This window comes from Dromiciops gliroides, chromosome 2, assembly GCF_019393635.1.
Source record: "Dromiciops gliroides isolate mDroGli1 chromosome 2, mDroGli1.pri, whole genome shotgun sequence".
NCBI classification, from domain to species: Eukaryota; Metazoa; Chordata; class Mammalia; order Microbiotheria; family Microbiotheriidae; genus Dromiciops; species Dromiciops gliroides.
The window spans coordinates 69,798,153-69,825,809 of NC_057862.1; the positions used below are offsets into that span (position 1 = coordinate 69,798,153).

At 41.1% G+C, this 27,657-nt stretch overlaps 1 protein-coding gene across 1 annotated transcript in view; it reads right to left on the bottom strand.

Moving 5' to 3' along the window:
• The window catches only part of ANTXRL (ANTXR like), a 97,965-nt gene that overhangs the window by 61,163 nt on the left and 9,145 nt on the right, over positions 1 to 27,657 (bottom strand). The window contains exons 2-9 of the mRNA XM_043980149.1: positions 15,348 to 15,419; positions 14,502 to 14,573; positions 10,859 to 10,940; positions 10,669 to 10,702; positions 9,022 to 9,101; positions 8,837 to 8,905; positions 8,370 to 8,450; positions 7,856 to 7,916 (exon numbers count right to left, since the gene is read on the bottom strand). Coding sequence (XP_043836084.1) covers positions 7,856 to 7,916; positions 8,370 to 8,450; positions 8,837 to 8,905; positions 9,022 to 9,101; positions 10,669 to 10,702; positions 10,859 to 10,940; positions 14,502 to 14,573; positions 15,348 to 15,419 — 551 coding nt within the window. The remainder of the gene's footprint in view (positions 1 to 7,855; positions 7,917 to 8,369; positions 8,451 to 8,836; positions 8,906 to 9,021; positions 9,102 to 10,668; positions 10,703 to 10,858; positions 10,941 to 14,501; positions 14,574 to 15,347; positions 15,420 to 27,657) is intronic.

The following is a 27,657-nucleotide window of genomic DNA, read 5'->3' on the forward strand; positions in this document are numbered from 1 at the left end:
AGAGGAGGTGATGGTACAATTGTTTTCTGCCCTAGGCAGACCTCTTCTGGAATATTTTTTTCAGTTCTAAGTGGTTTATTTTATGTTAGGAAGGACACTAATAGAGTAGATCCAGAAGACTGTTACCAGGATAGTGGAAAAAAGAATCTCATTCTAGATAAAGATATAATTGACCATCCCATAAATGAGAAGGGGATATTCAGCCTGGAGAAGAGAAGAATTTGGGGGAACAAAATAGATAACATCAAGTATCTGAATTGTCATGTGGAACAGGGATAAGATCTCATTCATTTTACCCAATAATCTAGATTTAGGAGCAATGGGTAGAAGCTATAATGATGGCGATGAGGGTGAGGATAAGTAATATTAGCTAGCATTTATATAGTGCCTTTTATGTGTCAGGTACTGTGTTAAGTGCTTTACAAATATTATCTCATTTGATTATCACAGCAACAATGGGAGGTAAGAGCTATTATTATCCCTATATTAGTTGAGGAAACTGAGACAAACAAGTGCAATGTCTTGCTCAGTGTCACACAGCCACAAAGTGTCTGAGACTTGAATTCAGGTCTTTCTGACTCCAAGTGCTTATCCACTGGAATGAATACCCAGTTACCTACCCACTAAGAGGAAAATTTGAGCTCCATATTAAAAAATATTTCTATTGTTTATGTGTGACCCTGGACAAGTCACTTTACCCTGTTTGCCTCAATTCCTCATATGTAAAATGAGCTGGAGAAACAAATAGCAAACCACTTGGGAATCTTTGCCAAGAAAACCCAAAATGGTGCCACGAAGATTCAGACTCAACTGAAAATGACCAAACAGAATGGTGTGAAATTGTCAGAGTTGTCTGAAATTACATTCAGCTGCTCTTAGAGGAAATATGGTTGCCCTGACTAGAGATCTTCAAGCAGAGGCTGGATTATCATTTGTCCAGAATATTGCTGAGGGGATTCTGGTTCAGATATTGGCTGGACTAGAGTATGTCTAAAGGTTTTTCAGCTCTGAGAGTCTGCCTCTCTGCACATAGTAGATACTCAAGAATTATTTATTGAAGGAAGGGATGAATTCGAATAACCGAGACCTGCAACTGGATTTAATTTTCTCTGTACTCTCCTTTTAGGAGAAAAATTCAAGCCACAAATCAGAGACTGAGTCATTAAACAAACTTAGAGGGGATGTTCTGAGGTCAAAATAAATTCAGCCCAAACTCCTACACCTGTAATTATCTCCAGTTGTGGACAATAATCACTCATGTTCACAATAATGACCCAGAGAAGATCTGTTACTTCCTGGTCATCAAAGACAGGAATACCCATTAAACCAAGAACATTATCAGTCCTGAATTCTAGTGTCCCAGATTCGCCACTAACTCAGAGGGCTACTCTGGATGGTCACTTCATCTTTCAGCCTTATTTTCCCTATCTACAAATGAAGAGGCAATAAGCTAGACAATGTTAAGTCCCTTCCAGCCCTAAAATCATACCAATTTGGGAATTCTACTGCATTTTGGACTGATCTGCAACAAGAGGTGGAATCAAAAGGAATTTTGCTACCATTTCCAATTAATAGCAAATTCCTCATAATTCTGATCAATCAAGATTTTACTATGATAAAATATGGGAAATACTTTTTATCAATATGCAAACAATAGAGAGTGGTTAGTTATTGGATCTATGAATATTTTCCCCATACTCTGCTCCTCCCCTCCCCCTTACACAAATCATTCTCCTCCTCTGTCTTCCCCTCCACCCCCAGCCCACCCTACATCATCAGATGTTCTTGCCCATTAATTTATCCTAGTTGATGGATGCTTGAAATGGCTAATTCTATCTAATTTGGGGTCCTGGCTCTGGCCTCCTTCTTTTCTTCCTGCGTTACTGTCAGACTGTACATTGCAGCTTTTGACAAGCCACCAAAGGGAAAAAGGTCAGCGGTGAAATTGCTGGGCAGGGCTGGCAGCGAGATGGTGGGTTGGAGCTGGTGCGCCCAAGTTTGGCTGTCGGCTCCGCTTGTGTGGCTCTGATGAGAAGCTGACAGCTTGCATCCTCACCTGGGATTTGACACGGCTGCTTGGATGCCACATCCCAGCAAAACCTTTCAATTACATCTGTGTCCCACGAGCATAATCAGAACAATGACGCTGTCAGAGATGGGGGGTGGGGAAAGGGGATGGGGGGGGCTCCACCTCACTCTGATAGCCTATTTCCAGGCAGCATGTCTTGGACACTTTAAATCACCAGAAGCAGATGAAGCCTCCAACATTTTCTCCTCTCCCACCACCAAGCACTACAGATTTACAGGGTCAGAAGACATGAGGTGTCATAGAGCTGTCATCAACCGTCAACCCACTGGCTCAGTCAGCTGAAGCTTTTGTAAATGACTTCCTGTAAAAACCCCAAATCCAAGTTGGAGGCTGAAGAGATGGTAACAGAAATGACATGCATGTCAATGGGAAGAATTTGCCCAGTGACTTTAATCACGGTGGCAGGGAGACTGCTGAGAAGAACAGTGGGAAGGTTAGCTATCAGTGTTTGTAAAATAATGGCAAGGAGACTGCGCCCATAAGAAACGGGGCAGGGTGGGGAAGCCGAGGAGGTGATAAATAATAAATAGAAAAAAATGATATCTATGCTTTTAAACTTCAGTAGTAGTTTCTAGGGGTAGCTAGGTAGTGCAGTGGATAGAGCACTGGGCTTGGAATCAGGAAGACCTGAGTTCAAATCCAGCCTCAGGCACTTACTAGCTAGGTGACCCTGGGTAAATCACTTAATCCCTATTTGCCTCAGTTTCCTCATCTGTAAAATGAGGTGGAGAAAAAAACAGTGGTAGTTTCTAGGGGTAGCTAGGTAGTAGAGTGGATAGAGCAATGGACTTGGAATCAGAAAGACCCAAGTTCAAATCCAGCCTCAGGCACTTACTATCTGGGTGACCCTAGGCAAGTCACTTTACCCTTATTTACCTTAGTTTCCTCATCTGTAAAATGAATGGGAGAAGGAAATGACAAACCATTCCAGTATCTTTGCCAAGAAAACTCCATGGACAGCGTTGGTGTGCTGAGGTCCATGGGATCACAAAGAGTCAGACACGACTGAATGACCTAATAACAAGTAGTTTATAATTAATAAACATGTATGTGACTTCCAAAATGCAATCCAGCCCAAACTCATACAGAGACCTTATCCCTTCCCTAACCTTGGGTCTGTAAATTAATTTAAAAACATTAATAAATATATTTCAATGTCATTGGTTTCCTTAATAATCTTATGTGTCTGAGGCCGGATTTGAACTCAGGTCTTCCTGACTCCGGGCCTGGTGTTCTAGCCATTGTCCCACCTAGGTTGCCTGCTCAATGTTAGAGATACAAAATTTAAAAAAGGACCCAGTCCATGCTCTCATGAAGCTCACAGGAACTGGAGAGAGATGTTGAGCTGTATTCAGGCAATAGGCAGTTCTTTTGTCTTCTCATCAAGTTACAAGTACTTTCCTCCTCTACTCCATCTTCTTCACTGCCTTTTATCTCAGGTTTGTACCTTTAAAGATACTAAATAAATGATCCATAATTTGAAACAGTACGTACACATGATCTGGGGACTGTACTTTCTCAGCATTCCACTTTGGGTCTCTCTTCGCACTCCCTGGCCTGCAATGCCCTCCCTCCTCACCCCTGCCTCTTAGAAACCCCAGTCTTCAAGATTCAGCTCAAGATTCAGCCTTCTCCATAAAGCCTTCCCATCCTGATCCCTTCAGGTGCTCCTGTCTCCTCCATTTCTATTTGTATACATTGTCTCCCCTGATGGAAAGGAGGTTCCTTTAGGAAAGCAACTGTAGCCTTTATGTCTTTGTGTACTTGTTGTTGTTCAGTTGTTTCAGTCCTGTCTGACTCTTTGTGATCCCATTTTGGGGTTTTGTTGGCAAAGATACTGGAGTGGTTTGTCATTTCTTTCTCCAGCTCATTTTGACAGATGATGAAACTGAGGCAAACAGAGTTAAGTGACTTGCCCAGGGTCACACGGTGAGTGTCTGTAGGCGGGATTTGTTTTTTAGGGCAATGAGGGTTAAGTGACTTGCCCAGAGTCACACAGCTAGTAAGTGTCAAGTGTCTGAGGCTGGATTTGAACTCAGGTCTTCTTGAATCCAGGGCCAGTGCTCTATCCACTGTGCCACCTACCTGCCCCTAAAACAATTTTTTGGGGGCGCAGGGCAATGAGAGTTAAGTGGCTTGCCCAGGGTCACACAGCTAGTAAGTGTCAAGTGTCTGAAGCCGGATTTGAACTCAAGTCCTTCTGAATCCAGGACCAGGGCTTTATCCACTGTATCACCTAGCTGCCCTCTGAGGCTGGATTTAAACCCATGAAGTTGAGTCTTCCTGATTGGCCCAATGCTTTATGCACTGCACCATCTACCTGCCCCCACTTGATATACTTAGCCCTTAGGAAAGTGCCAAAGAGATGCTCATCGACCGATAGATTCACCTCTTCAGACTGGATTGTAATTTCTAGCAATAGAGTCATAACTGCCAATTTGAAGGTACTGTGCAATTCAGTACTATCGGGGTTCACCTGGTAAACACTTCTTATTAAGGAAAGGGAAACCGACCTCCCAGTGCTCAGTCTACCTCATTGTGTCCACACAAAACCGAATAAGCCAAAGAAAGAACAGTGTACATAGTAGGTGCTTAATAGACATTTGATGAATTAAGCAGAATTGAGTAAATGTTGAACAGTTTCTTCCTCTATTTCTAAGTACTGAATCCTTTCTAATCAGCCCTTAAAGTAGTAGCAGCCACCTATCTGGGGATCCAACTAAACAACAAATTTCTTACAAATATCACGTTGACTTCTTTTTATTTTCTAGGGAGAGGTAGCAGACCTGTGATTTCATCAGCCGAGGAAATTCCAAGGCAAGGGAACTCCCTCAATCAATGCAGGTTGGCATCTTCCAGTGTTAGAGACTTGGCTAGAACATTGAGAGGTTTTTAAATCCATCCAAGGTCACATAAGCCAGCATGTCAGCAGCAGGCTTCTAGCCATTGTGCCAAACTGCTTCTTTCTTCTATAAACAGCTTCTTTCTATAATAACATAGGACCCAGAGGGTTCCTAGATGCAAGCTGTTTCCCCAGGAACATAATGAGAAGGAATCAGGACATGAGAATAGCACTGAGTCCAGCCTAGAGAAGCTAGAACCCAGTCACATTCTGAATTACAGAACTGATATTTCCTGAATCCCTTTTTTCCTACTTTCCAACACACCCTCTCCCTGGTTTTTTTTTTTTTTCCCTTGAGTTCATTCCCTGGATCCTCCCACCTCTTTCCCAAATGCATGAACTAGACACAACAAGAAGTTAGGCAGATTTTCACGGCAAGAATTAATCACAGAATGTTAGAGAGCAGCTAGTCCAACCCCCTCATTCTGCACAGGAAGAAGAAACTGGAAACTGAAAAGAAAGAAATCTTTTATAGCGATTACAGCATTGCCATTTCATGCTAACTATGCCTCCCCTTTCAAACATCCTCACTGACAATTCAACAGAACCTCTTTCCCAGCATGCTCCTACAAGACATCTTGCCTAAAAGACCAGAGTTTCTCCCCCAAACTTATTGGTCCATCCTCACCAAAATGGGACAAGATATCGTTGCCAGGTCCTCGTCACATGGCTAGGGGACAGTTTAGGAGATGGGTTCAGAATATGTATCACAGATCACATAAATCCCCCATAGCCTGCTTTAATAAACCCTGATTATTTTTCTAACACACCAATTCCACTCAAGAGAGATATTCTAAATGTTTGGTCTGTTCAGATCTTCTACCCAGTTGGAAATACTCCTTTTAAAGTTTCAGAGCCATAGTCAAATTTCAGCATGAAGGTTGGTTGGTCTTGCACATTTTAAGAATATGCCAGTTCAAAACAACTCTAAATAAGCCCCTTCTGAGCCCACACAACTTTACAGCAAGCTGATGATGGTGCTAACACTTCTGTATCATCCCGTTAGACCCAAAAGAACACAGGTGGTGCCTGGGGCAAAGTGGAAGGAATCCAAACCAGGTGTGGTAAGTGAACCGGACACAAAAGGCATTTCATGACCATGGATACCTCAGGAGGCACATTCTTTTACCAAGTTAAGGAAATATCTTTGCTGTCTGGCATGCAAAAGACCAATGCAATGAAAAATGGAGAGAATGGAGACTGCTTTTGCCAGTCATTGGCTTGTACTATGACACTTCTACAATCAGAAGCTTTGTATCACTCTCCTTAATTGGATTTTTGACATCTGGGAAGCCCTAAACCTTTAGTAATGATATAATACCATAAAGGACACAAAAGGCTTTCTATATGTAAAGGAGGCAGTAGCCTGGTCCTTAGGCCATGCACAATATTTTCTGCCTGCCACCTATCCAACCCTGTGGAGGCTTGATGAACCACCTTCTGGTCATGAGTGACTGAGGAGCTAATGCTTCAGAGCAAGAAACGGTTTGAGAAGCATGGTCTCTTCCTCTTCTTTGACATCTCTTAAGTAAAGAACATTGCTGTGTACTGCTGGGAGTGAGGGGAGGGGAAGAGGGAGCTTTATTTCCCATGAGGCTTCCATGTGTTCATGAATACCTGGCACCTTTGTTTCATCTTTCCTGTCTTTTGGGATTCAAGTGCTCAGGAAACCAGGGAAACTAGGGAAACTGGCAGAATCAAAGTAATCTAAGAGTTCCTGCCAAGAACCAGGTCAGGATTAGTAGCAGTAGCTGAATTTGGTGAGGAGTAATCCTTGAAGAGCTGTCCAACTTACCCAGGTCTGCAGTGGGTTCACCTGGGGGATGTTTTTTGTAACTTCCATCTTTGCTATACCTTCCCAGAAAATATCATTTTGTAAGAGCTAATTGATAAGCAATTGGTTAATCTGTATTGATGTTGAAGATGAGTGCTCATGAATAATAGTAATAATAATACATAATAGTAATAATAGTATTAGAATATCCCAGCCCTTCAGACGTACCCAATGATAGAACCCTGATGGGAGAAATGGGCAATTGAGCACCCAGTTCATCAGTGTAAATGTGAGTAGGAACAGGGAGCATGAGCCCAGAGAAACCGCTACAAATATATTATCTCATTGAGATAATATGCAACTCTATGAGATAGATAGTATAGATCTTATTATCCCCATTTTGCATTTGAAGCAACTGAGACTCAGAGGTGAAATGACTTGCTAGGTATTTTGAATCTAAGTTTCTCCTGGCTCCCACTCTGATGCTATTCCCATTCCAATTCTCTGTAATCGGTGTCCTAAGAGATGAAGACAGGATTCAAAAGAGGAGAGTCAATTCTCTTAATTCCTAAACCTGTATAATCATTGTTACCTTGTCACCAAATAAAGACTACTCCAGAACAAGTCACAACAGTACCACCTTAGGTGCTTTCATGATATTCAGGGAAAATGCATCAATTTCAGATCCCCAAACACCTTCACACACATCTCTCATCAGATAAGGCAGTATAGTGGGTAATAAAGGGTACTGGATAGCAAGAGAAGGCATGAGTTGAGCCCCAGCTCTCTCCCTTTACTATCTGTGTGACCTTAGCCAATATCCTTAACCTTTCCCAGCCTCAGTTCCATCTACAACATGGAGATAATTTTATTTGCACTATATATCTTATAAGGTTGATATGAGGACCAAATGGTATAATAGGTATTAAAAATGTTATAATCATCAAGTACTCTATTTGTTATTATGGTATTATTGTTATTGTTGTTGTTATTACTACCCAGTAATCCATGAAGTTTATACATATTATTACATTTATCCATGATATTTTTGCTCTACAGTAATTTAATAGCTCCAATGATACTGACTTACCTCCCGCACACACACTAGAAGGCTCTACCGCTAAGATTTCAATGCAGGATTTCTTCAGGATCTAGAAAGCAAATAGTTGAGAGTATAAAGTAGTCAGAGCCATAACTAGGAATTGCTGGGTCCAGGGCAAGTACCCATACCAGACCCAGAGCAAGCAAGTCATTAACTACAGACGCTTAAGGCACTGCCCAGTACCCTCTAGTGGGGAGAAAGAAGTCCCAAGATATTGGTCAAAGGTTGTTGCATGCAGAGGGAGAAGCAGGGAAATATGGAGAAACCTCTCTCATCTTATCATCTGGTAACTTCCTATTTTAATGAACTGTTCTTGTTAACTAGTTCCTAGGCTTTGGCTTCTCTTTTGCTAAAGGACTCCAAGAGCTGTCAGCATTTTTCAAATGCAACACCCTGGGGTTAAAGGCTGATAACCCCATCCTGGTTATGCCTCTGAAAATGGGGATTCCTTTTTTTCAAAAGCAAGGGAAAAGCCCACCATCTTCACTGATCTCATACTCACAGAATCAATGACACCTCGAAGGGCGTGAAATCCACCAGTAACAGGAAACACATGGTCAATGCTATCAGCAATCGTCGACAGCTGCAAAGAAACAAGTCAACAGAAAAATTAGAGGGTGAATGGCCAAGTGTTGGAGATTCACTCTTCTCACTATTAATTTCTAATACCCAACAGATCTCTTCCTTAAGGATACTGTTTATTTTAACCTCACCCCCAACACTAAGACTGAAGCATCTACTTATTTTCATGTCTCCTGAGAAAGCGTTAATGCAGTTTCTAAAAGTTCCCAACTTACTCATGGGGAATTATGGGTCACGCTTTTATGCTTCAAAGTCTCACCGAGTGAACTTAGAGTGAAGAAATCTAGTCTTTTAAAAGTTGCTTTCAAGTATATGAACACTATTGGTTCTGCTGCCTGATCATCTGGACCAACAATGGAGAACCCAATGACTTTTGTTCCATGTTACCTGTGTCTCATTGAAATCTTTTACTCCCACGCAGTAGACAATAGCCCCAAAGGCCCTGGCTCTGTCAGCCTAAATGAAAGAAACTGTTCAGTTTGAAGCTCAAGAAGGAAGTTTAAACAATATTTGAAGCTCAAAAAATTGTAATGAATTGGATGGAAATGCTGATGGTGGTAAATGAGACTTACTTCTTTCTCTGCAAAATAAAACTGTTCCTCCTGCAGTTCTCCATCCGTCAGAGCAATGATTACACTAGCAGTATGGAGACCTGTGAATAACAGGATTACTGGGATTACATCAGCACAGAGGTATAACTAGGCATTTTTAGAGTAGGGCAAGTACCACAAGTCATGCATAGGGCAAGTGGCATGAAGAACACCTCGGTTGACTGTGGAAGGTGACACACCAACCCAATGTGGGGAGAGAGAGATCCTGAGACACCAGCAGGAGGTTACTGATAGGGAAGTTAATATGTGCAGGGGGAGGGGATGGAGAAGAAGAGCTCACCTCGGTCTATATCTGAAAGCTTCCTATTATAACTAATTGCTTTTGCTAACTAGGTGCTAACTCCTGTTGGTTTTATGCTGCTGAAGAATTGGGAGTGCTGTTAGCACCCCCTAAATATAGCATCCTGAGAAACAGCCCTATTCACCCCACCATGGTTGTGGTTCTGGTCACATGGAAGTATAAGATATGTACCAATCTGCTATTAGCAGGTAAGAGGCATCCTGCATACAGAGACTCTAGCATCCTTACAAAACATTGGTGATGTCAGCTGAAGTGAATAGATGGAGTCTTAGTCTTTTTTCAAAGGAAATTTTGATTTGTATCCTTGGGGAGACTATCCAATCATTTGTCACAAAATGTTATGAACTAGAGACTTAATGGTAAGAGTCAAATCTTATGGGTAAACCAGTTTATTACCATTCTTTGTTGTTGAATCTGTGCTGAGAAGGGAATGTGAAATCCTTGTAATCAGTTCTAAAGGATTAGACTTTAGGATCACAGACCTAGAAGGGACCCCCAGGGGTCCACAAATGCCTTATTTTACAGAGAAAGCACTTTATCCCAGGCAGGTTAATTCACTTGCATAAGTTCACATAGCTAGGAAGCATCAAGAGTCAGGATTTGAACCCAGGTCCTCTGACTTCAGAGACCATGCTTTTTTCCCCAGAGTTCCCACTGGCCAAGTTGCATTGTAAAATGTTTCATTCAAATTGCCACAAAGTGCCTGGTTCTATTTATGTAATTCTTCCCCAGTACTTCCTTCAGAATTATAATCTGTTTCCTGCATTTAAGGATGACATATTCTTTTGAGCTGTCCAAGGAAATCAGGGGGAAAAAGTCAGATATAATCTTGTATGGAACCATTCACTTAGTTAACTTATCTAGGACACCGAGGGCATGTCCAGACTTCAGTATCAGTTAAGTTCCCTTCCCCACTCCCCACTTGAACCTTTTTTTTAATCTTTCAAATACTGTTACCAGTATAATCTCAAATTAAGGGGACCATTGATTCTGACAGCTTTGTTCTAATATGAACCTGCTGCTTAGATTATGTGGATGGCACAGCCATAAACACTTAAGGTCAACAGAACTCAAAAAATGGAAATGCTCTATGAATGGAGAGACAGGAATGCGTCTGTTGCAGTTGGGAACAAATCAAAAAGGAAATCAAAACTGGCTATTGTCATCTGAATTCCGGTGTTCAATCAGAACACCCCCCACCACCTCATTTTTTTTTTCTTTGGCACTGCTAACCAAAGCTCAAAGGAAGGGAAAGAATGTCTTCCAGAAAATGAGAACAATGACAAGGAAACACACAGGTATCCTACCTCCATAGTTTTCATGGTAAATCTGCTCATTTGCCTACAAAAATAAAAAAGGAAGAAGAAGAAGAAAGAGGAGGAGAAGGAGGAGAAGAAGATGAAAGAAAGATTTTAGTTCTTCAATGAAATCCAACAAAGGCAATAAAAGCAGAATTTGTAACCCATGATAAAATCCCCCAGGTCCTGCAGTCTCTACCCTTTCAAATCCTTTATGCATGAACGTGTCTCCTCCAGGCACTTCATACCGAAGGACTTCTAGACCCCGGCGTATTGCTTCTCTGAAATAAAGAAATAAAATGAAAGTTCTTTTTAAATACCTCTCTTCTGACTCTGAAGCATTACCAAATCAGTGTGTTGCTTGGACAGGAAAGAACACTCACAAATGGCCCCGATACAGTAGGCCTCTTTCTAACTGACTGCATCATTTTCAAAGAAGGGTTTTGTTCTTGGCCCCTAGTCAGTCCTTGGTTGTCACCACAGTAAGAGGGGATGGAGGGAGGAGGCAACAATGAAGGAGAGAAGGGAGTTCTAAACTGGAGGACCTAATTTGATTTGTCTCCCATACACAGACGGGTTGGGTTTTTTTCCTGTGAAGACACCCCTGAGAGGTCACCAAGACCACACTGGGTCCAGTCTAGGGGCGCAGACCTTCAAAAAGCAGTACTTCATTTCCTGTCCTGTGACTATAAATAATGAGCAAGCAGGTAGGTCCTTTGTTATTGACTGCTTCTAGAGGCAGCTGGTGGCACAGTAGATAGAGCTCTAGGCCTGGAATCTGGAAGACTGGAGTTTGAATGCAGCTCCTGATGTTTACTGGCTGTGTCTCTGGGTGAGTCGCTCAATCTCGGTCTGCCTCAGTGTTTTCAGCTATAAAATGGAAATGATAATAGTACCTACTTCCCAGGGTTGTTGTGAGAATTAAATGTGATGATCTTTATAAAAGTACTTAGTCTGGGCCTGCCATGTAGAAGGTACTATAATAAATGTTAGTTATGATGATTTTTATTATTATCATCATGTTTATAAATGCTTATTTCCTTCCCTTCTTAATGTTGTACAATGTAATTGCAATTCAGCTGTAAGGACTAGGTTTGAAAAAAAACATTTTTTAACGTAGCAAGTATCCACTACATGCCAGGTACTCTGTTCTGGGCAATGGACAAAGACAAAAGCCATAAATCCCTGACTTCAGGGAGCTTACATTCTGTGTCCTTTCCTTATTTCTCTCTTCCTGTTCCATTGTTCTTCTTTCATCCCTATCCCACCACTACCCATTTTACTTATTTTACCTTCAACCCCAGAAGCCTAAGTTTCTCCAACAGCATGTCCTCCCTCACTCAGGTTTGTTCTATAAAACTAGACAAATCTCCAGCCAAGGTGGGTTTTTTTTAGCTCCCTTGATTACAAATAGTCTTTTTTTTTAAATCACCAAAAGTTGGAAAAACAGAACTTTCTTGTAAAATAGAAGTACCATTTAGCAACAATTCTTGGGTTGTTAGCAGCAACATAAACTTTGTCAGTTGCTATTAAAAGCATATGGGTTGTAAAGGCCAGCGGTGATCCGGGCCAACACAGTTGGCATATTTGAAGAATACTCAATGAACAGATTAAGACATATGCTGGGGCTGTGTCTGCCAGGCAAGCCAAAGGAGAGGCTTGTGTAGTCATCTAGGGAAAAGGCAAAATACATTAGATCTGAAGTCAGAGGACCCCAAATACTTGCTATTTGTATGTCCTGGGTACACACTGCCCCTCTGTCAATGAAGGGGGAAGGAGTAGATGATGTTTCAGGTCCTGTGGAGCTCAACATCTATTCTAAAATTCCTCCCAGTTCTCAGTCCTAGGGAGCTATGAATTTGGGTCAGCATGGATGGATAATATAGACAATCCAGCCTCTCAGGGCTGGCTGACTTTACCTTTAAATACAATAGAAAGATTGTGTAAAGGGGGAGTAGTAGTAGTAGTAGTAGGCCTCCACCAGTCGCTGACGACCATGGATTATGCCTTAAGATTCTCTCTTTCTGTGGATGGCATCACAGTCTCTGAAGTAGCCAACCTCTTTGTCATCCTCAACTGTTTTCCTTTATCACATCTCAAATCTAATCAATTATCAGTATTATCAGTCCACAATATATCTCCCATCTTGTGTCTCTGTTCCCTACCCTGATATCTGACACTCTGCCTACAGCCTCCCCTTCTCTCCAATCCATCCTCCACACAGCTGCCAAAGAGATCTTCCTAAAGATTAGATCTGACCCTGTCACTCCTCTGCTCAGGAAATGCACTGGCTGCCTCTTACCTCTAGGATAAATACAAATTTCTCCCTTTGGCTTTTAAAGTCTTTCACTATCTTTCCAGACTTATTGTAAAGGCTGGTGATGATCTGGGCCAACACAGTTGGCATATGTGAGGAATACTCAGTAAATAGCATGTTACTCTCTTTCACACACTTGACATTCTAACTGACCTGCTTGCTGCTGCCTACACACGATATGACATCTCCAACATCCAAGTCTTTGCACAGGCTGTCTTTTATACACAGAATGAACTCCTTCCTCACCTCCACCTGATAGAATTCCTTGTATATTTCTTTCTTTCTTTTTTTTTTTTGCAGGGCAATGGGAGTTAAGTGACTTGCCCAGGGTCACACAGCTAGTAAGTGTCAAGTGTCTGAGGCTGGATTTGAACTCAGGTCCTCCTGAATTCAGGGCTGGTGCTTTATCCACTGTGCCACCTAGTTGCCCCATCCCTTGTATATTTCAAAGCTCAGCCCAAGTGCAACCTCCTATAGGAACCACCAGGAATTAGCACCAACCCCCAGAAATTACTTAGTATATATTTTGTATTTAATTGTCTACAATCATATTCTCTAAACTTTCCACCTATGGAATATAAGCTTCTTAAAAGTAAGGAGTTTTCTGTTTTTATCTTTGTATTCCTAGTACCTAGCACAGTGCCTGAAATATAGTAAATATTTAAAAATACTTGTAGATCAGATTGCTTGCTGTCTGGGGGAGGGGGGAGGGAAGGGAGAAAAATTTGAAACTAGAAATCTTATAAAAATAAATGTTGAAAACTATCTCTACATGTAACTAGAAAATAATAAAATACTTTTATGATAAAAATAAAATAAAAACACTTGTAGAATTTAATATATGGTTGAGGGGAAAAGCCCCTTGAATAACAGCCAACAAAACAAACAAACACTGGTTATGCTTTTGGGATCTAGATAGACATGGATTGTATCTGAAAGGGAAGGCCATTATCAGCCATTAACACCTTGGCTAATATGAGTTTACCAATGCCCTGTTGGAGAGAAAGTCCTATGGAGACAGGACCTAGGAATGGGAAGTTTTGATTGGTTGTAGAAGGAAGAATGAGGGAAAGACTTGAATCATGAGGATTCAGTCTTCAACCTGATAGGGACATTGGCAGTCTAGGGGATATTAAAACCAAATGACCAGTATCAAAAATGAAAAGGGCAAATGTGCCACCAATGAAGAGGAAATTAAAGCAATAATTAACTATTTTGCCCAACTGTATGCCAAGAAATCTGACAATCTAAATGAAATGGATGAATATTTACAAAAAAATAAATTGCCCGGATATTAAATAGGGGATGAGAGGTATTGAAGACATTTTGTTTGTTTGTTTCTCAACTCTGCCCAGAGCTAAGCCAACCCTATACATGCTTTGCCTTATTTCATTGATATCTAGATGTTACTTTTCATTAGCTGAAATATTCTGAAATATCTGGATAAATCAACTCAATTCCCAAGCAATGTCCTCCTGTGTGGACATGGCAAAGGATATCATGAACCTGTGAGGGAAGTACTTGCCTATCTTCTGTCAACTTCATGATGGTAGTTCCCTTGGAGGAGAAGACAATGAAAGACATCCGCAACATTGGGCTAGAAAGGCAATAAAATATTTTGTACAATAAAAATCTCTTTGGTACATTTTACAGAAAAGAAAAATTACTTCCACCTCTATCTCTGGTATCAACCTCTTAGAAATGATGATAATAGGAAGTATAAGATGGGAATGACTCATTTCTTCTTGGCTCTTTTCCATTTTGGTTCCAGATAAAGGAGAAAGGTCCCTACAAAGTCACTATCCCTTCTACTTACCTTCCCACCCCCCCACCCCCCAACTAACTTTGGCAATGAGGAGAGAAACTACCCTGAGCCTTAGTGCACTAAACACAGTCAGGGTGAATTGGGCTCATAAAAAAGAGCCTGATTCCCCGGATACCATCTTTTCCACCACCACCACCACAACCACCATGACCCTTGCAAGTAACAATACTCAGATGTTCTATAATAATCATAGTGATTTAATTTTATAATTTATTTACTTATTTAAAGTTTAGAGTTCCAAATTCTATACCTCTCTCATTCCTTCCCTCCCTTCCCTTCCATCCCCACCAAGGTTGCAAGCAGTCAGTATAGGTTTATAATCATAGTAATTGAAATGAATTCTCTAAGGGAAGTATCTAGTTCATTCTGCTACCTACTCCTCCTCCTGACCTTCTCCCCTGAGCTCCTTATTCCCCTCTTGCCTTAAGAGCCCTCTTCCAAGCTCAGTCCCATCTAAAGGACAAATCTGTCTATGTAATATAATGAGGAAGTAAATGTTAGCTCCAAAGAGATGGAAAATCTGATTTCAATTTTGAAAAGTTGTACCTTATGAATTTTTCAGCCAGACTTTCAACAAAGGAGTAAATTTCTGTCCAGTGATGTCTCACGCTGCCTGACCTAAACAAAAACACAGGTGAGTTGGATTCCAAGATTAATTAGAAGATCCAAAAATCATTCACTTAATAGATTACATGCCTTTTAGTCCTTTGCCATGGCAATATCCTTAACGTTAACAACTTTCTAGGAGAAGAAAGGAACCATAGAATTATTTGACTAATGGCTGAGATCTACCTCAGAGATCATTTAGTTCAACTCCTTTGGGTTATTGATGAGGAAACTGAGGCCTAGAAAGATGAAGTTATTTGCTTAAGGGCAGAAAGGTAATTTGCAGTAAGGATTCGAATATATGCCCTCTGTTGGAGTGATCTTTCCACTCAATGATGCTGCTAGATCATAGGTACCTTGCTTCTAAAAGGCCAAAGAGGGGGCTGCTAGGTGGTGCAGTGGATAAATCACCAGCCCTGGATTCAGGAGGACCTGAGTTCAAATTCAGACTCAGACACTAGCTGTGTGACCCTGGGCAAGTCACTTAACCCTCATTCCCCTGCAAAAAAAAAAAAGGCCAAAGAAGTAGGTCCCTTCCTCAGAAACTTCAGTCTTATTTACTCCATGATGTTCTTAATGAATGATCTCTGTGAGGATATCTATCACCGGAGTTGGGCTAATAAAGAAAGAAACCTGGACCAGTTGGCTCCATGGTCTTTCCTAGGACGCACTATGAATGGGAATAGATGGCTGTAGGTTGGGGAAAGAATTTCCCCATCACTGTTCACCTCTTTCCTCTTTCAGTAGCCAGAACAGCAACATCCTAGCCCTTTCAGGTCTCCATTTATAGATTTCTCATCCCACTTGGTAATATATGCTATGGTCATATATATACTGCAAAGTAGAGGAAGAAGTCTGAAAAGAGTTGTAAAAAGAATGTATTGTGTTATCTTTCCTGTTCATATTAATAATCTTTTTGGCATCTGGATAGTGCTTCTGGATGTTCATCAGATTTTCCAGTCTACGATGAGGGTCCATGACTCTCAAGTCATTACGGATAGGATGATAATTATTCCCATTTTTAAGATGAGGAAATAGAGGTAGGGAGGTTAAGTAGTTTGTTCAAGATCACACAGCTGGAAGTAGAACCTAGTCTACTGACTACCAACCCAGAGAGTCAGTAAAAAAGTATCTTCCAACCCCTTTCAGTCCAAGACACATATGTGAACTTGCCAGGATATAACATGGGAGTAGTCCTCTGATTTTTCTATATTGCCAGTCATTCATTTTCCCTCAAAGATTAAGACAGTGCATTACACATTCTGTTGTTGTTGAGTTGCTTTTAAAAATTTATTTATTTATTTACTTATTTTTGGTGGGGCAATGAGGGTTAAGTGACTTGCTCAGGGTCACACCACTAGTGTCAAGTGTTTGAGGCTGGATTTGAACTCAGACCCTCCTGAATTCAGGGCCAGTGTTTTATCTACTGTACCACCTAGCTGCCCCCAAGTTGCTTTTTAGTTGTGTCTGACTCTTCATGATCCCATTTGGGATCAAAATGATTCTGATACAACTGAACAACACACGTATAAACACACGAATAAATACACATATGTATTTTGGGACCTGTGATTTCATTCTTGTAGGGAACTACTAGTGTGGAAACTCCCTCCGCCAGAGCAGATTGCCTTCTTCTTAGAGAGTTGCCTTGGATACTGAGCAATTACAATACTTGTCTTTGATCATATAGCTAGTGTATACCAGAGTCAAGGCTTGAACTCAGGTCTTCTTAACTCCAAAGTCAGCTCTCTATACACTATACCACAGAGCTTTGTATAGTAAGCAGTTCACATTTCTTTCTTTATTGGGGGGAGGCAGGGCAATGAGGGTTAAGTGACTTGCCCAGGGTCACACGGCTAGTAAGTGTCAAGTGTGTAAGGTCGGATTTGAACTCAGGTCCTCCTGAATCCAGGGCTGGTGCTTTATCCACTGCGCCACCTAGCTGCCCCAGCAGTTGATATTTCTATAGTACTTTATATACATTTGATCCTAATAACAACACTATATTATAGTGATTATTAATATTATCATGAGGACACTAAGGCTTTGGTGTTGTTTAGTCATTTCAGTTTCAGTTCTGTCCAACTCTTCATGACCTCATTTGAGGTTTTCTTGGCAAAGATACTGGAGTGGTTTGCCATTTCCTTCTCTAGTCATTCTATAGATAAGGAAACTGAGGCAAATAGGGTTTAAATGACTTGCTCCGGGTTGCACAGCTAGTAAGTGTCTGAGGCTAGATTTGAACTCAGGCCCTCCTTACTCCAGGGCTGGTACTTTATCCACTGCGCCACCTAGCCGCCCCAAACTAAGGTTAATAGAGGTTTAAGTAATTTGTCCATGGTCACCCAGTTATTCTTTTTTAAAAATAATAAACATTTTAATTTAAGGTTCTGAGTTCCAAATTCTATCCCTCCTTCCCTCTTTTCTCTCCCTCCTCCCTGAGGCAGCAAGCAATCATATAGGTTACACATATGCAATTATGTAAAACACTACCACATTAGTCACTTATTTTTTGCTATTTTTTTTTTGTGGGGCAATGAGGGTTAAATGACTTGCCCAGGGTCACACCGCTAGTAAGTGTCAAGTATTTGAGGCCGAATTTGAACTCAGGTCCTCGTGAATCCAGGGCTGGTGATTTATCCACTGCACCACCTAGCTGCCCCCACATTAGTCATTTTGTATAAGAAAACTTGAGTAAAAGAAAAACAATGAAAAAAAGTAAAAAATAGCATGCTTCAGTCTGTGTTCAATCAATATCAGTTTTTTGGAGGTAGATAGTCTACTTCATTATTAGTCCTCTGGGACTGTCTTGGAGCTAGATGCTGATTCTTTATAAAGCAATATGACTCTACCTCATCAAGAGCTTGCATTTCAAAGTCCATGAACCACCCATCAATATGCCGGTCAAATATATTGCTTAATATTAGCTCCTTTGTTTGAACATAATTTATTTTTCTTTTCTGCTCTCCTCCCTTCCCCTACTGCCCTGTAAAAGACTTGACATGGAACCACACAGAGGAAAATAAACATCAAGTACAGATGATAGGAGAAGCCAAGATCTGCATCCCTTTCATCCTAACCTAATGCTCTAGGAAAGCAGAACAAGCATTGAAAAGGATCTTGCATGAGATTATTTCAAATATATGCAATATGGTAGAACAGGGTATAGTGAATGTATGAACAGAGGAGGGTTAGTTGGGGGACAGTACCAAGTCTTCATGGGAAGAAGAGGCCCAAACTGGTTACAGTTCTGAAGAATGAAGAGAAAGTAGGGAGGTCTGACAAAGCAGTGAAAGGAACTGGGGGTGTTTTAGTTCAGAAGAGAGAAGACCCAGCAGGGATAAGATTCTTGCCTTGAAAGTGTTATAATGTGAACAAGAGACTTGACTTATTCTATATAGCTCCTGAGGGACGTGGGGCCTGATATGGAGAAATTACAAGAAGGCAGCTCATTTATGATGGACTTTCTACCCGTTAGAACTAACTGGAAATAGGATGGGTCGCATCATGGTGTAGTGACCTCCCCATTACTGGAACTGTTTCAGCAGAAGAAGGATATCCATTTGAGTTGTTATAATGGGAATTCTTGAATTGAGTGGGAGGTTGGCTTAAATGACCTCGAGTCTCTTCCAGCCCTGAGATCCTGTTAAAAGTGCCGTCAAATACAATCCTCTTTCTGTTCTTTGGATATGGAAATGGTCATGTTTACTAAAGTTCGTTAGAACTTTTTTTTTTCTAAATCCCCAAAATAAAAGATTTTATGAAATGATGAAAAGATGACTCTGGCAAAGATGCTTTCTTTTTTCTTTTTTCGGGGCAATGAGGGTTGAGTGACTTGTCCAGGGTCACACAGCTAGTAAGTGTCAAGCATCTGAGGTTGGATTTGCACTCAGGTCCTCCTGAATCTCCAGGGCCAGTGCTTTATCCACTGCACCACCTAGCTGCCCCCATGGCAAACATCCTTTTAACCCCACTGAGATAACTGTGGTGCCTAAAACAAGACAAATGAAAGGTGCAGAGAAGATGAGGCTGAGCAAACAATAAGAAAGAACATCCCCATGCTATCAGTTTGTTCTTTTTCAGGAACAAACCCCACAAGTTTGGCGCCAGATCCTTTCTTCCTCTGTGTCCATCTAGAGTTGGAGTCTCCAGAGCCCCATTATAACATGGCTTGCAACTACATCATTTTGGATATTCTGTAGGCCAATACTAAAAGACAGCACTGTACAGGGAAAAGTCCTGAATTGGGCATTGGGGACTTTGGGGGTTTAATCTTAACTCTGCACTAGCTAGCTGCAGGACCTTGGGCAAGTCATTTCCCTCACTTTCCTCATCTGTAAAATGAGGGAAGTGAATTAGATGACTTATCTAGCACTAAAATTTCTATTCCTTGAATCACACACTAACCCCCTCCAATATTGGTTCCAACCTTATTACTCAATTGAAACTGGTCTCTCCAAAGTCAGCAACAATTATTTTAACTACCAACTCTAATAGGCTGTTCTTTATCTTCATCCTCCTTGAATGAGAGAGGGAGAGAAAGAGAGAGAGAGACACACAGAGATAGACATTGAGAGAAATAGATGTATTGAGACAGAGAGAAAGAAAGAAAAAGGCGGACAGAGAGGAAGAGAGAAAAAGAGAAAAGGAGAGAGAGAAACAGAGAAAGAGGCAAAAAGACAGAGAGAAATAGAAGCATTGAGACAGAGAAAGAAAGAGGCAGAGAGAAAGAGAGAAAAAAGACAGAGAAAGAGAAACAGGGAGAGAAGAAAAAAGAGACAGAGAAGCAGAGAGACAGAAAAACAGAGAGATAGAGAAACGAGAGAGAGAGAGAGAGAGAGAGAGAGAGAGAGAGAGAGAGAGAGAGAAAGTCATAGTAAGAGACAGAGAGAAACTGAGGGAGAGAGAAAGAGAGAAACTAAAATACTTGTCAACTAAGCTGTTTACAGACAAAAGGGTTAGCCTATAAGGCAGGCAACTGAGTTTCCTCCTTACATTAGAAATCTGGCTGCTCTAAGTACTTGTTCTAATGAATAGGCCTGGATTTTGTTATTCCAGCAAGCCAGTGTGATTATCTAAGAGGTAAACTGGGGATAGAGCTTCCCTATCACTATTCACCTCTTTCCTCCTTCAAGAGTCAGAACAACATCCTAGCCCCTTCACAACTCCATTTATAGATTCTTCATCTCACTTGACTCATCCACTCAGGCATGATGGAGACAAGATCAGTACACACGTGAACAGTTAGGGAATGAGGAATGCTGGTTGCTTTAAAAAAAAAAGTCTTTTGTTCTTGTTGCAAACCTAGGATTTCAATGGTGTGGGGAATTCTGGTTTGGAATCTCCCTCCACCAGCACAGGTAGCCAACTAGTATATAGTTTTGGTTTTTGGGTTGGTTTTTTTTGGCTTAGAGATTTACTGGTGGCACCAAGAGGTTAAATCACTTGCCTGTGATCACACAGCTAGCACGTGTCAAAGGCAGGATTTGTACCATGGTCTTCTTGTTTACAAGCTCTTTGTTGACTCTTCTGGTTGGATAATACAGATAATAACTCACTTTTATATAGCCCTTTTAGATGTACAAAAGTTTTTCCCTACCAACAACCCTGTGAGGTAGGCAGTACAAGTATTATTATCTTCATTTTGTAATGAAGCTAAAAAGTTTGCCAAGAGTCACACAGCTGGTTATAATAATAGCTGACATTTATGTAGTGTTTGAAAATTTAAAAAATAATAACAACCAGCATTTATAGGGTACTTTAAGGTTTCCAAAGCACTTTACATATATCGTCTCACTCAATTCTCACAACTACTCTGTAAAGGAAGTGCTATTTCCATCCCCCTTTTACAGATAAAGAAACTGAGGCACAGGGAGGTTAAGCAACTTGCCCAGAGTCACAGAGCTAGTAAGTGTCTGAGGCAGGATTTGAACCGTGGTCTTCCTGACTGCCGGGCCATTGCCCTATCCACACTGACCCTCTGCATACACGATCTCATTTTTACCTTCACAGTAAACCTGGAAGGGACCTGCTGGAGCCAGGATCCAAACCAAGGTTCCCTGATTCCATGAGTTATAGTCTTAAGCACAGAGTACCACGGACCCTCCACAAGTATCACTAAGTACTTGCCTCATGAGTCTGGGGCCACACAAGTAGAACCACACCTGAAATGTACATAGGTTTTTCTACCCAACCCCATACCTCATCCACCAGTCCATTAGTACTTCCAGATTATGGCCTGCTTCTGGTTACGCCTAAGCTTTGAGGATAGAACCTGAGCCTGAATTTATAACAGCAGCTCATGGGGGAAGATTTACCACTTTCTTGGATTGGCTATAAAATGCCAATGCTTTTCTCTAAACATCTGGATTGCTGTCCATGTCCCCTCCTCCCCCCCTGCCCCATGGCTGACGCAGTGCCAAGTAAGGCCCTGGTCATGAATCACAAGCCAACAAAGCATATACCACATGAAGGAGGGCAAACGCATAAACAGAAAAGCCGACAGTGGTTAAAATCCAGCAGAGTAAGTGTTTCTACAACCAAGTGATTGCCTTGGCAGATCTACACAACAAAGGCTTGCAAGGAGGCAGGATTCTCTCTACCATAGCCACGAACCAATAGCAAGGAGTCCAATTCTAGCTCCAAATTCTCTAAAACAATGACATGACTCTTTCTTAGGAGTTTTTCCTCCTATGAAACCACCAGGAAAACCCGAAGCACTTAAGACCCATCATTTTCTATGCAATGGAAAATCCATTGGTATATAAGATTTGGGGCAGAGATGGGGGCCTGTATTCTGTCATTCTACTGAGGGGAGAATGTAGCCTCAGCAGATGGGTTCCAGGGCTGGATTGCTTTGGATTTTCTGGGTGGTGCTAGCTTCCCTCAGCCAACAAGACAATGTCTCAAAATGGGATAACTTTGGATCCATTTCTGCAAGTCAACATTTATTAAACTTCTACTAAACTCAAGACACTGTGCTGGGCATTAGGGATACAAAGAGGCAGTTAAAGTGCCCAATGCATACAGCACACTGGATCTGGAGTCAGGGAGATCTGGATACAAATCCATCCTCAGACATTTCTAGCTGTTACTATCTTAAACTTTAGTTCTTCATATGTAAGATGGAGATAAATAATAGTACCTACTGTGAGGATAAGTGAGATAATATTTGTAAAAATGTTTTGCAATCCTTAAAGCACTATATAAATGTTTTTGGTTTTGTTCAGTTATTTCAGATTCTTTGTGACTCCAATTGGGGTTTTCTTGGCAAAGATACTGGAGTGGGCTGTCATTTCCTTCTCCAGCTCACTTTACAGATGAGGAAACTGAAACAAACAGGCTTAAGCGACTTGCCCAGGGTCACATAACTAGTGAATTTCTGAGGTCAGATTTGAACTCACAAAGATGAGTCTTACTGACTCCAGGCCTGGCATTCTGTGCACTATGGTACCCCCTCGCTGCTCATATAAAAGCTGATTTGAGATCTTGAGTTTGAGATGCCTACAAGTTGTCTAGGCAAAGAACTAAAATTTAGAAGAGATATAGATTTGGGAGTTACCTGCATATGAATGATAACTGAACCTAAGGGAGAAAGAGTAGACAGAGAAGAAGATCCATGACAGAACACTGGGAGACAAATACTTAGGGAGTAGGAGGTAGATGAAGGGAGACTGAAGAGGGCACAAGAAGGAAGAATAGGAGGAGAATCAGACAGGAGCAATACCACAGAAAACAAGATTCAATTCAAGTCAATTGAATACAACAAATATTTAGGTACCTACCATGTGTAAGACACTATGCTACATAGTGGGGATACAAAGATAAGAAGGAGGTGGTCTGTGAGGATACAGCATATAAAATGAAGCACCAGGAAAACTATGGAGGGAAAGAGCATTAACTAACCCTGCTGGGGGAGTGGTAGATATCAAGGAAGGTTTCCTGTACAAGGTGACATCTGAATTGAGCCTTGAGACAATAGTGTGGAGGGAGTGCATTCCAGCCATGGCAAATGGCTTGTGTAAAAGGACAGAAATAAGAGATGTAATATCAAGTCTAGGCAATAGCTAGTATTCCAGTTTGACTGGAATTCAGAATGTATGAAGGGGAAATTGTATGGAATAAGGCTTGAAAAGAAAGATAGAGCTAGATTGTATGAATGAGTGAATTATAAACCATTTAGTAAGCACCTACTATGTGACAAGCACTATGCTAAGTACTGGCAATACAAATATAAGCAAGCAAGACAATCCAACAGGGAAGATAACATCAAGGGGAGATAGGTAAGGAGGATAGTACAAGTGTACCAGAATGGTTTGGAAGTGCCTGGCAAGTGGATATAGGAAATGTCTCATTACAGAAAAAAATAAAGTAAAAGCTCAGAGGTCACAGGGGCAGAGTTCTTTTTCTAGTGATGGCTAGAATACTAACAACATGGTTTGAAAATGACAAAGAATTTAAAATGCTGAGATAAGGAGTTTGTATCTTTTTACTAGAGGCAATAGATAGTTGCTATTTGAGAAAGAGAGGGACATGGTTAGACTTAAGCTTTAGGAAGATTTGGGTAGCCATGTGAAGGATGAATTAGGGAGCAAAGAAACTTGAATCAGGAGGTCAATTAGTAGATTTTTAAAGTTATCTAAGACAAAAATTAATGAGGGCTAGAACTAAACTGGTGGCTGGATGAGTAGGAAAAAAAGGAGCAAATGGAAGAGACATTTTGGAAGTAGAATGCAATGTCTTGTTAACTGATTGGCTATGGGAACTTAGTGAAAGAAATAGTCAAGGACTGTCCTCCATGATGAGTTACCTACTCTAAAATGAGAAGAATGTTAATACTCTTTGGGGATATATAAGTTTATGGGAGAAGATGATGATTTCTTCACATGTTGAGTTTGAGATGCCCATAGGACATTGAAAAAGAGATGTCCAACAGGCAGCTGATGATGTGGGACTGAAATTCAGGAGAGAATGGAGACATTTTGATTGGGGTGTCATCATATCTCTCTGATTAGCATCCACTGACCTCTGAATCACTGATAACCAGGGTTCTCATTTGCTCTCAGTACAGCTGTCAATGCATCAAACAACCTCTTCTTTCAGAGGTATTCCAAAAACGGGGTGATGGGGCAGGGTGGGACATGCATGGTGGAAACCCACAGATACTTCAAAAGAGATGCTTATTTCCTTTTTTTTAAAACAATAGTTTTTGCGACTGTTTCTTTTTGAGGAAGCAAAAGATGGGAAACAAATGGGCAGGAAGACTTTTTACATGTAGCTCCAGTTGGGAGATAGAAATGTGGGGAGATGAAGATGATGGATGGAAGTTCTCAGATTTTAGAGCAATCCTCATGGTGTAAAGCAGATATTCCCCTATTCTCAGAGCACTTGCCATACTGGCTGACATCACCTATATACCACATAAGTTAATCTCTATGTGGAATGACTTAAAGTCTACAGTGTTCATCATGGGTGAATTTTTGCCCTGCAATTCTCCACTCTCATAATGGGAGCAATTAGCTTCACCGCAGCTACCAGGGAATCTCCTCCCCTTAATGAGCTAATGCAACTTGTCCGCAAAACAGCCTCAAATTATTTTGCTATGGCATCACTTGGCACAATAGAACATCCCTGCACAAGAATACTGAAGAATTATCCCAAATTCCACTTTTGTGGAATTGCTCTCTACTTAAATGGTAAGCAGGGAGGAAATAAATTAAATCTGGCCCTTTGGAGCAAATGTATTATTCCTTTTCCAAATCCCTGTTAGTGTCTTTAGGGCACTACTTCCTAACCAATGCTTAGGATGACTTTGGTGAGGTCCCCTGCGGGTTTCTCTACAACCCTTCACCATTTGTATATAAAGACATTCATATATGGTGCCATATATGGAGTATTGGGCTTGGGAGTCAGGAAGATTGGGTTCAAATCTAACCTCTGACACTTCCAAATTGTGTGGTCTGGGACAAGTAACTTAACCTGCCGGAAGCTTGGGCAACTCTTTAAGACAATAAGTAAGCCAGTTTCCATATCTATGGAATCACAGTTCCTGGATGTGGGTTTATGTGTTTGTCTAACAGTAGAAGATGCAGATGGACAGATGATTTGAACAAATAAACAACTAGAAACCAAGGGAAACAATTATGAAAAATGAGCAGGAATCAGAGAAGCATGGTGTTCAGGGAGGAAAAGGAGTAGGTTTTTGTTGAGTAGAGAGGGGGAGAATGCTCCAGAACCCTCAGGGAAAGAGGGGCAAAGATAATTCCTTCTGGAAGATCCCAACTACATTACAAACAGAAAAATGACAGGAAATGTAACTGATGATTTCTTTGACACCAGAGTCAAAGATTCCAAGAGCTAGCAGGGATTATAGCTGCCATCTAGTCCAAAGCATCACTGAAAAACTTCCCTTCTCTAAAATACTTTACAAGTGGTCAAACAACTCTCTTTCTGAAGATCTTTACTGGGAGTGCAGGAGACCCTCCTCTTTCTCAAGGCAACCCATTCTACTTTTTGTTGTTGTTGCTCAGTTGTATCTGACTCTTCATGACCCCATTTGGGGTTTTCTTGGCAAAGATACTGGAGTGGTTTGCTATTTCCTTCTCCAGCTCATTTTACAGATGAGGAAACTGACTTAATTGACTTGCCCAGGGTTACATAACCAGTGAATATCTGAGGCCAGATTTGAACTCAGATCTTTCTGATGCTGGGATCAACACTCTATCCCCTGGGGCAGCTAGGTGGCGCAGTGGATAAGCACCGGCCCTGGAGTCAGGAGTACCTGAGTTCAAATCCGGCCTCAGACACTTAACACTTACTAGCTGTGTGACCTTGGGCAAGTCACTTAACCCCAATTGCCTGCCTTAAAAAAAAAAAAAAAAGACACTCTATCCCCTGATCCATCTAACTGCCTCTTTCAGGTAAGGTTAATGGTCAGGCAATTTTTCCTGATGTCAAACCGAAACTTATCTCTCTGCAACTTCTACTGTTTCTATTTATTTTTTCTCAGGCCAAATAGAAGAAACGCCTTTTGCTACATGATATCCCTTTGAGGACCGAAAGCAACCATTATATTTCCCATAGGAGGATTCTCTTTCTCTAAGCTAAACATCTCTAGCTCCTTCAGCTGAACACTGAATAGCAAGATCTCCAGACCCTTTAGTGTGCTGGTAGCCTTTCTTTAGACAGCTTCCATCTGATAAGAATGTGATCCTCAGAGCTAAATACAAAAGTCCTGATGTGGTCTAAGCTAGACAATGTACAGGAGGAGAACTAGCATAACTTCAGACAGATGAATGTCCTTGTTCCAGCTTAGAAAAGAAGAAATGGAGATGTGGTGAGGCGCTCTTCCTGGGCCAGGGCCCTCCATTCTAAGAGCAATCCCGCAGAATTAACATACCAGTGGTCTGGGCTCATTCCTCCCTTCCAAAGCCCAAGGAGGGAGCAGGAGCAAAACCTACTAGGGAAAAAGACAGGATACCCATCTACCTTTCTTCATTATTATTTTCTCTGACTTTGGAGCCCAGAGGAGGAATGTGGCAAAAGGCATGACTTAAAGAAATGAAAAAAACAACAAACACCACAATACTAGGGAAGAAAAGACAGGGAAATGAATTTTGTTTTGTTTTCCTAAGTCAAGATCACAGGAAAGACTCCTGCAAAGAGGCAAGCTCTGGAATCAGAAGATGAGTTAAATCCCAGCTCTTCCAAACGCTACCAGTATGATGTGGGTCACTTTTCTTGACCTCAATGTGTGGGGGGGGAGGCAGTGGACTGGATGCCTTTATCATCCCCTCCTTTCCAGCTCTAAAACTTTGATCTTTATGAGTCTATGAGGTATGCTATTGCCCAACGAGACCATCCTTTACCACATTTTTCAATTTGAGACCTCAGATGCATCTTTATTATTGTTATCCAGGGATTAGTCAGTATATGGGCTTTTAAAACATTCTTGGGAAATGGACCATATTGAAGTAATAGGCAACTAAATTCAGTGCAGAGCTTACTCTGAAAAAAAAAAAGGATAACAGGAAGGGAGATGACAAACAGCTAAACGATTTTAAACTTCATTTGCCATGTTATTAAACAAAAGGTTCCTTATTTAACTCTTTAGTTTTCTTTTCCAGAAAGAAAGGAACCAATTCATTTATGCAAGTTAGTTCTAAATTATTTACCTTCAAAATGATGGGAAATAGTCATTTTAAAAAATAAATCAGGAATATATTACCACTATAGTGTTGTGGAAAGAGCA